We start from the raw sequence: 10,386 nt of genomic DNA, 5'->3' as shown, positions 1-10,386 counted from the left end.
ATCTTTGGCAAAGCATACGAATATGACTTAGGAAGTTTGTTCCAAATCATATTCAATTGAATCATATAGAGAAGTATCACATTGGATAGTAGACATGAAACAAACTATCACTCAAACAATGTGATTAAGGGTATTGTATTAGAGAAGGACCGTATTGCATTGTAATTGTAACTAGATAGGTTCTCCAACCACTTTTACTTAGCTTGGGTAGCCATGACATACTGCTAGGTGTCACTCATGGTTTGTGGAAGCCCTGAAGATTAGCAAACACTAATCTTCATCAAAGGGAGAAATGAAATGTAGTTTCAATTCACAATCAATCGCTAAAAGTAACAATCGCGCACTGCCTTACTAATTGGAACCTAATGGATCGTACACCTAGTAAGGATGAAAGTGAAAGAAATATAAATGAGATGGGTAAACAATTAAATAGTTTAATTGAGAATGGTCAAGATTAATTAAATAGTTGATTAATACGAAAGGTTTGTATTGGGCTTTCAAGTTAGTTTCGAGTCTCGAGGCCCAAAAAAGGTTTTGGTCGACAAGGCCCATTATGTTTAAGTTGTATGACAACTAAAACAAAATGGGCAATTAGCCCAATAACTAAAGGATGGCAGGCCATAGGGTGAGTGGTAGTGAACTTGGCATAATTGCAAGTTTGCCGCTCAAATGTGAGGTGCGATAAAAGGAACTTCATAGCTTTACCACATTAGGATTTTCTTTTGAGGCAAAAGAACAAAAGTCTTTCTCTCTTTGTCTTCAAAAAAGGCTAGCCACACTTAGAGAAAAATAGCTAGCAATCTTCCTTCCTCTAAGTCATCCATTTCATCTTTACACCTTATCCTTGGTGTGGAGACTTAGAGACACCAAACTTTTGGTGTTCTTGAAGTTCCTCGCCTCAAATTCTCAAGGAGCAAAGGAGAAGCAAAGAATTAACCATCCAAGGAGTAAAGGAGGTGACTTGAAGGCCCTCCACTTGGGTGAATCCCTTGTGTAAATAAGGATGAGCTTCAAAGGTAATGAAACTCAAACTTTCTCTTCTTTTTAAGTTGTTAAAAAGTTTTTTGGCAACACCCCCACCATCATCCCTTGTAATCCTTGTAAACCATTAGACCTAGAAATAGGAGAAAAGTACCTTGAAAACAACTCCCCGCGCTGCACAGTACAAGCATTGTGCATCACTTTTCTCTGGTGAATTCTAGCCATTTTCGGCCAAGGAGCTCAGAAAACACAAAGGAAGGTCAATCTTCATTTCTGAAAATTTTGATCTTCATTAAGCCTCCTAAGGGCAAAACGCATCGCAAGGACTCTTGATGCTACAAGGTGGGTTCAATTCGACGACATGAAATGTAAGTGAGTCTTTCTTTGATATATATATATATATATATATATATATATATATATATATATTTTGGTTAGTTTCCATATATACAATTATTAATAAATTCTTTACGTGATTACCATGATTAAACTTACGTTTATAAGAAATGCATTATTGTGGGAAATGATGAAATGTTGTACTGTTGTGAAATGCTAAGATAATCCTACGGGATATGTAGGTATGCTTATTATGTTGACTAGAATTATTGAATTGTTACGACATGCTTATATTTATGCAGTCTGCTCATCATAGCTGCACCCAGTGTTAGTGCTCGCCCAGGGCCAGTCTTTCACGTGTATGTTCACATCCGCATCGCACACTCGCCTTGGATGCAAGTAGGTGTCAGTCTTGTCGTACAAGTTGCAATAGGCAACTCCGACTCGTATGTGACAGCGAATAACGCCAGTCTTCATGTGATTGTAGCACTAGAGTGTATATTTGTTACACCCAGTCTTGTTCATGTTAGAATACCTCTGCATGAACTTGTGTGTCAACATGTATCGATGAGTACCCGATATGATATGTTTGCTTATGCAAGATTATGTGATATTGGTTGTTATATGTTCAATTACACAATATTGTTACGTATGGCAATCTGGTGATTTTGCAGGCTACAGTAGGTATGTAGTATGTATATTATGGAAACTATACTTGTTTTACGGCGAGGGTTTATAATGTTTTCAAAAGGTTTTTATTAAAACTTTATTTTCAGGCCCACTCACCCTTGTTTTTCGCCCCTCCAAGTTTTAATAGCTGAGCTTTCGTATCGACGATGATTCTTGGCAGATCTCAGTATAGGTGGCTGCCTATGATGGTACAATCCTTATCCTACCTTACTGTACTTTACTTATGCTCTGTCATCACGTGTGAAATAAGTTCATTCCTGCTTACCAGCGCATTCTTATATTTAGGCACTTTTAGGTTTAAATTTATTCACATTTTCCACATCACTACACTTTATGGCTTCGTCACCCTCCAGGTGTCGGCCAGCACAGCTCGATTCAGGGTCCAAGTGGACATCTCGAATCAGGGTGTGTCAAAGTACCTATAAGTAGTATTTTTATAAATTTGTAGTTAAGGGAAAATTGATCAAAGTAAAAAAAATTCGAACTTAGATGCAACACCGTAGTCAACTCATGACTGCTTGGGTAAACACCTTCATTATGATATTGTGCAGTCATCTATTATGAGTTATTCGCAACAAATTTGATGGTAAAAAATTATTGCTTTTTAGCGTACAAACTATATATGTACGTGGTTTGCTTTGGCAACATATGATCATTAGAGTGATTAAATCTTCTAAGGAATTGGCGTATGTAATGCTTTTAGTCCGCGTCAATGATGTCTTTATGCTATATGAGACTATATATGAATGTGTTTTGTTTTGCTCCATTTTCTTCTACAAGGATACATATATAATTGGACAAGCAAACAAGTAGGTAAGTTTTGTTGTGGAAAATGCCAAGTGGGGAAGGTGGAGGGTTTTGTCAACTAAAATTAGGTCATGTGCACATGAGCCACAATGTATGAAACTTACAAATTTTCATATTCGACTGAAATGTTAGTCCAATGATTAAATGCCACAACATGATCATAATGAGCAAAAGGAAACATGTAATAAAAAAATAATGTTGCAAAATTTTTATTGGTGAAAAATGCGCCAGGAGTATAATCAACAAATATAGTTTAGATAGACTTGAAAAATTCTTATGGATAATTTTTGGTTGCCATCAATCACATAATGTAGTAGGGTTTCTTGCAGATAAACCATTTCCCTTCTGTTTTTTTATTGCTATAAACTGGATCAACCAATGTTCTAGCAAAATCTTTATAACTTGAAAATCTCTAATAATATAAAGTTTGGTGGTTTTAGCCCCAGAACTTATAGTCAAAGTTCTGCTATGGGACTTCTAACTCTATATTTCTCAGCCACCCAAGTTTAAGATCCAAAGGAAAAATTAGTTGAAGTTGCTCCTCCCAATGCAACAAATCTCACTTTGTAGCTCATTTTCTCACCCTTCTTTTTAAAACTCAAGGTTTTAGGCTCAACACTCACTGAAACTCAAGCATGTCTTTCACTTGCACTGCATAAGTACTAGGAATGCTACCAATATTTTTCGCTGTCCTCTTGTATGTCACACTCGTTTTCCTTCTATTTTTGTCAAAAATCACGGAGAACAAAGGGTAATTCAAGTCGCCGGACTGAAGAACTGAAGTACCAGGACAAATGAATTTAACCCCATTGGAGAAAAGAGCTATTTGGGCAGAGTTGTAGTTTGCTGCACAGATAAAGCAGATAGCCTTCAAGAGTGATGTCATAAACTAGGCCTGGATCAGCAGCATTTTCAGGATCAACGTGCCCCGAACCAAATGCGAAAAGGCTAGCTGGTTCAGACTATTTTAGCCAACATCAGAAATCGGGAACACTTGTTGTTTATGCTATAAGCTGTCCCTTGTCGTTTTGTAAGCCAAGAAACTGAGTGTGTGCGGTGTGGAGATTTAGCAGTTCATCACGTGTCGCCTAGAGGAAACCATCGATTCTGTAAAAGGATTTGAGTTGAGAGGCTGATAGCTTTGCTGCAAAACCTGAAACTGCAGTTTCGTAAGTGTAAAGGAGCTGAGGAGTTGGTGATTTGTTTTCCTCTTCTGCTTGATATGAGAGTGTGGCGACAGAATTGATCACAGATATGTAGTATTGTTGGTGATCCGAGTCCGTGATTTTCGCCTTGTCCATGTGAACTTGTTCTTCCATTAAAGCGGTTTTTGTTGTAGCCATGAAGATCAAGAACAGCAAGCATGTTTTAATTATGACCATGGTAGCTTTGAAAGAAAGGACAAATCAATAAATAATGAGGAGGAAAAATTAAGCGACGAAACAACACACCAACTTTGAGTAATGTTAGAGCGATCATATTTTTTGAAAGATTTAGATGCAGTATTATGCGGCAGTTGTCAATGAAAAACCAATTATAATAATTGATGTAGTAAGTACACATCATTGTCACATAATGCTTATCTAATGTAGCTAGAAAGTGTACGCAATCGATGTAAAATTACTCAAGAGATACAAAGAGAGAGAGAGAGAGAGAGAGAGAGAAATTCAAAGAGATAATCAGTTATGTACTATTGCTTACCTCAAACAAGGAGAATGAGGAAGGATATTTTGTGTGGGGTGAAGATTTACCAACTTAAAAAGGTCGTTTATAAAGAAAAGAAAAGAAGCATGCTTTTGATATATGTGCACCTTAGGGTGACTTGAAGTTGACCATGTGATCTCTTTATTCTTATATGTACCTTACCAACAAGAAGCGTGCCCACGTTTTCTCTCGTTCAAAGTGCACGCCTTCATTTGTAACAACACTAGAAATATAACAGAACAAAGGTACGTTGTCAACTCATGAGGTATCAAGCTGTATGGGAAGGAAGATTTAGTCTGCAATCAAGTGCGGTGGAATACCTCTTATATTTAAAAAAGAAAATGCCGTTTGGTGCGTAAGTACTTGTGCAAGTATTGATTCATTTTTTGGCTAGTAGTTTTAACACTCGTTTTTTTCCTAGCCTCCTACACGCACTCTTCTTGTGAGTGTAGAAATCGTGTAAAGTTTTGGAGTGTATATGGGTAAAATAAGAGAGTCAAATTCCCTATCTTTTTCTTCTTTTATATGCATTTTATCACCCGATTGATTCAATTAAGCACCACAATTATGAACCGAGTGAACTATGGACTACGGTTTTTATACTTCCAGGGCCTAACTAGTTATGATTATTGTTGAAATTCTTGTATTAATTGTAAATATTCTTTGATTCATTCTAGGGTAGTTTGCCTTGTATAGCACGTTGACTATGAAGCTTGATTATAGGATCTTAACTGGGTTATGTTTTGTAAACTTGCCTTGTGAAGGCTAGTGCTAGTTTATATATTAGGGTTGTAATATTTTCAATACACAACAATTGAAAATCTATTCTTTCTACATACATACACTTCGCCATTTTTTCATGGCATCAGAGCACCTTCCTGGTGCCTGAAACGCTTCTGCTCGATCTCGTTGTTCATCATGAGTGACGAAGAAACTCCTAAACACAAACCACAACTCACAACAACAATGGACATCACTGATCCATTCTACATCCATCACTCGGATCACCCGAGTCTACACCTTGTTTCCAAACCACTGGATGGTGACAATTATTCCACATGGAGTCGTACGATGACAATCAGCCTCAACGCCAAGAACAAGCTCGGTTTTGTGGATGGTTCGATAGAAGCCCTGCCAAAAACCGACGCCAAATATTCCCTTTGGAAACGGTGCAATGATATGGTTCTCTCATGGGTCGTTAGTTCTGTTGGTAATGATTTGATGAGCAGCGTCCTATACACGGATTCACCTTCTTAGATATGGGAGGATTTGAAGGAACGTTTCTCACAAGGAAATGTTTCTCGCATTTTTCAAATTAAAAGAGAGATCATTGAACATCGACAGCGTCAACAGTCCATATCAGCATACTATACCAAACTCAAAGGACTTTGGGATGAACTAGCGTCCTATAATACAATTCCAGCCTGCACATGTGGAACGATGAAAACGATCAATGAAAGAGAACAACAGGAACAGGTTATTCAATTTCTCATGGGATTGGATGACTCTTATTCGGCTGTTCGTGGACAAATCCTCTTAATACAGCCACTACCAAACATTCGTAAGGTATATTCTTTGACTTTACAAGAAGAAAAACAAAGAGAGGTGGCAGAAGGTGGTGAAAGTAACACTACACATGACATGCACGTATCCAAGACCACCTGGAATAAGCAGTCTCACAAGCCGAACAATGGTGGCAAGGCAAACACTGGTAAGGATTTTCATTGTACTCACTGCGATGGAAATACTCATACAGTTGATTACTGTTTCTACCTTCACGGCTTTCCTCCTAGCCATAAGTTTCACGGGAAGGACGTAAAGCCTCCAAACAAAACCAGGCGCGCAGCCAATAATGCCCACAAAGAAGAAGCCAAGTTGAGCACTACCAAAGAACCTGTTGATTTGAAATTCACAGTGGACGAGATCAACCAAATCAAAGCTATTCTTCGTGGTGATGGTAAAAATCAGATTTTTGCAAATGCAGTAGGTATACCTAATGCACAATGCTATTCTTTTTCCACAAACAATCCAGATTCTTGGATTATTGACAGTGGTGCTACATATCACATTTCTTCTTCTTTCAATTTAAACGACAAAAGGAGCCCACATTCTTCCTCCGTCAATCTGCCAAATGGGTCACAAGCACCAATTTCTTGTCTTGGTTCAATCAAACTCACTCCAAATTTAGACCTAAAAGATGTCCTTTGTGTCCCTGGTTTTCGAGTTAACCTGATGTCAGTTAGCAAAGTTGCTCGGGAATTAAATTGTTTGATCATTTTCTTCCCTACTTTTTGTCTCTTACAGGATTTGGCAACGAAGAAGATGATTGGATTGGGGAAGGAGCGTGATGGCCTGTATTATCTAGTCCCAGTCAAAGAAGACTTCGTCTTTCGACAGAATAAGCCTGGGATCGTTGCTGCTTCTGCATCCGCACCATCCAATGTCTGGCACCAACGCCCTGGACATCTTTCCACTGGTCCAACCCGTGTTTTATCTAGTTCCATTCCTGATATTTCTTTTAATTTTGATTCTCATTGTGATGTCTGTCCAGTAGCCTAACAAACAAGGTTACCTTTTCCTTTAAGTTCTACTTCTAGTCTACAACCTTTCGAGTTAATACATTGTGATATTTGGGGTCCGCATCGTTTGCCCTCTTCATCAGGTGCTAGATACTTCTTAACCATCGTTGACGATTACTCCCGATTTACTTGGCTTTTTCTCATGAATTTAAAATCTGAAACACAAGAGAAAATCAAACTGTTTTTTGCTTATGTCAACACTTAATTTCAGCATCAAGTTAAACAAGTACGCACTGATAATGGCGCATAATTCCTATCCATGCGTTCATTCTTTGCCAACTCAGGAACTCTTTTTCAACATACTTGCTCACACACACCTCAACAAAATGGGGTGGTGGAGCGTAAACATCGGCACCTCCTTAATGTAGGTCGCGCACTTCGTTTTCAAGCAAATCTTCCCCTCAAATTTTGGGGAGAAAGTCTTCTCACTGCCACTTATCTCATCAATCGCACACCCACCATCGTTTTATCCAAAAAAACACCCTATGAAATGCTCTACACACGCCCACCCACTTATATGCACTTACGGGTTTTTGGGTGCTTTTGCTATACTACACACACCTTTCCTAAACACAAGTTTGATGCTAGGGCTCACAAATGTCTCTTTGTTGGTTATCCTTCTGGACAAAAGGGGCATCGTCTCTACAATCTTCACCCTCATCAATTTTTTACTAGTCGTGATGTGGTTTTTCATGAACACATCTTTCCTTTTGCTCATCATCCTCCCGACACCCAACCTGATGAAGTTGTGCCCGTCGTTCCTCTTCCCCTCACCGACACCATCTCAGATTCTTCCACCTTTCCACAAGAATCCTCCTCTCCCACCATCTCTAGTCCAACCACTTCTCCTCCTTCACCTGTCGTACCTGTCGCCCCTTTTCCACCATCACCTGTGTCGCCCCCATCACCTGTGTCGTCCCCATCTTCTCTTCCTTCTCCACGCCCTGTCAACTCTATCCTACCACCACCTGCCCTTGGTCGCGGCCTCCGCCCCAAGCAACCTTCTGTCTTATTGAAGGATTATGATTGTTCACAGGTCACCACGTCGCCTTCCATGTCCACTTCTTCTTCGCGGTCAGGTACTCGTTATCCCCTCTCTCATTATCTCTCTTCTTCACATTTATCACCATCTCACCAAGTGTTTGTCAATAACATCACTCGTAGCATCGAACCTATTTCTTTTGCCCAGGCCAACCTTGATCCTCATTGGCAAGCTGCGATGCAGTCTGAACTTGCTGCACTTGAACAAAACCATACCTGGACACTTACTTCCCTGCCTCCTGGAAAACGTGCTATCGGCAGCAAGTAGGTTTACAAGATCAAACATCGCTTTGATGGCTCCATCAAGCGCTATAAAGCGCGTTTGGTTGCCAAAGGTTGCACGCAAATTGAAGGCCTAGACTATTCTGAAACATTTGCACCCGTGGCCAAACTTACCACTGTTCGTTGTTTATTAGCCGTGGCTGCTCAACGCCACTGGCCCCTCCACCAGCTCGATGTCCAGAATGCTTTTCTCCATGGTGATTTGGACGAAGAAGTTTTCATGTCTCCACCTCCTGGACTTCGTCGACAGGGGGAAAACTTGGTTTGTCGACTCCATAAATCCCTCTATGGCTTGAAACAAGCTTCCCGTCAATGGTTTTCAAAGTTTTCTCAAGCCATTCAACTCGTGGGGTTCAAACAATCAACTGCAGACTACTCATTGTTCACCTGCACTACTGCGCATTCCATTACAGTGGTTCTTATCTATGTTGATGACATGATCATTACAGGGAACAACCATGAGGCTATTCAACGTTTAAAACAATTTCTTCATCATCAGTTTCGCATTAAGGACCTCGGACCTCTCAAATATTTTCTTGGGATCGAAGTGGCTCGTTCACAACAAGGCATTTCTATCTCACAAAGGAAATATATTTTGGACATACTGGACGATGTTGGACTATTAGGGGCATGTCTGGTGGATTTTCCCATGGAACAAGATTTGAAGTTAAGGCCAACGGATGGTGAATTATTGAAGGATCCAACTAGATATAAAAGGATCGTGGGACGACTCATTGTTTCCACCTGTAGCTCTTATTTCTGTTTTTTGTCATAGAGACTGGTTGGGCAATGTCCAATTACCGTTTCATATATGTTTTAACAACATTTTTTTTTTCTTTTTTTTGTATTTATTCTTCGAGGTTTTGGTTACTTATCCCACTCCTTGTACTTTTTTTAATAAATGTTAGCAAGTTTGAGTGTTCGAGGGTCATCCTCTAGCCCACGCCTATGCCAAATTAAGGAAAAAAAAATAACAATGTAGGATATTTTTGTGTTAAAACATCCTGACATCAACTTGCTTCAGCTCCTTCACTCCAAATAGAAACAACCAAATAAAAAAAAAAAAAAAAAAAAAAAAAGCATATATATATTTAAGGGAGAACCCATTATTTATACCAAAATGTAGAACATACATTGTGAAAGGAAGTGGGTTTTGCGCCCTTGCATTATGGTCCGCTGAAAGACGAGATGCTTGTTTGTTGGTTCGTGACATCATTGGCATGGGGTGGTAAGAGAGAGTGGGATTTGCTTTAGCCCATAATTAATTTTTGTTATGAAATTAAAAACTACATGTGCAGTGGAATATAAAGTCAATAACATACAATATTTACAGAGTTTGGCAAATAAGCTTACGTCCTCAAGGCAGCAATAGTATTTTCTTTTATTATCTAAAATAATATGAGTACAAAGATAATCCTCACTCTTTTTCTCTCTCTCTAGCCTTTCTTTTCTCTCCTCTCTTTCTTTTCTTTCTTCCGTATCTTCTCTTATATTGTTTGTCATACATTGCATGCTCTTTATATAGAGCACTTAACAAGCAAAAGTCCACAATGCCAAATATTGTATGTTGAAATTCCACAACCTAAATAGTTAATACTAAACTTCTTTGACTTCCATTCTTCTATTTCACATGGTTGTCTAAGTGGGCATATATCAATATCGGTTGCCTCGTAAACCTTGGATGCCCATTTATAACACTCCCCCTTGGATGCCCATATATCAATATCGGTTGCCTCGTAAACCTTGCTAGGAAAAACACAGTGAAACAAATCATAGTCAAAAGAAATAGAGTACAACACGCATGTGTCTTGGGTGCTTCCCCTGTTGAGTATCTCCCCCTGATTATGCATCCTTCGATCTGACTGATTACTAAATCGACGTAATCTGACATTATGCATCAACTTCTGGAATGCCCATTTTGGTAGAGATTTGGTGAAGAGGTTTGTCAGATTATCGTTGGAATGAA

At 39.1% G+C, this 10,386-nt stretch overlaps 1 protein-coding gene across 1 annotated transcript; it reads left to right on the top strand.

The window, feature by feature from the left end:
- The first annotated feature begins 5,958 nt into the window (after positions 1–5,958).
- LOC137734301 (uncharacterized) lies at positions 5,959–8,406 on the top strand. The gene is made up of 3 exons (XM_068473593.1): positions 5,959–6,501; positions 6,823–7,068; positions 7,729–8,406. The coding sequence occupies exons 1-3, from the start codon at positions 5,959–5,961 to the stop codon at positions 8,404–8,406; spliced, it is 1,467 nt and encodes a 488-aa protein (XP_068329694.1).
- Positions 8,407–10,386: the final 1,980 nt, after the last annotated feature.

This window comes from Pyrus communis, chromosome 5 (genome assembly GCF_963583255.1).
Source record: "Pyrus communis chromosome 5, drPyrComm1.1, whole genome shotgun sequence".
NCBI classification, from domain to species: domain Eukaryota; kingdom Viridiplantae; phylum Streptophyta; class Magnoliopsida; order Rosales; family Rosaceae; genus Pyrus; species Pyrus communis.
The sequence above is the reverse complement of the archived record's forward strand: the minus strand, read 5'-3'. Positions and strand labels throughout refer to the sequence as shown.

Excerpts from the sequence above, each read along its gene's own strand:
- LOC137734301 (XM_068473593.1), top strand. The coding sequence starts at position 5,959 with ATGAAAACGATCAATGAAAGAGAACAACAGGAACAGGTTATTCAATTT. Across the intron at positions 6,502-6,822 it reads ATCAGATTTTTGCAAATGCA|GATTTGGCAACGAAGAAGAT; the intron begins GTAGGTATACCT and ends TGTCTCTTACAG. Across the intron at positions 7,069-7,728 it reads CTCATTGTGATGTCTGTCCA|GGGCATCGTCTCTACAATCT; the intron begins GTAGCCTAACAA and ends TCTGGACAAAAG.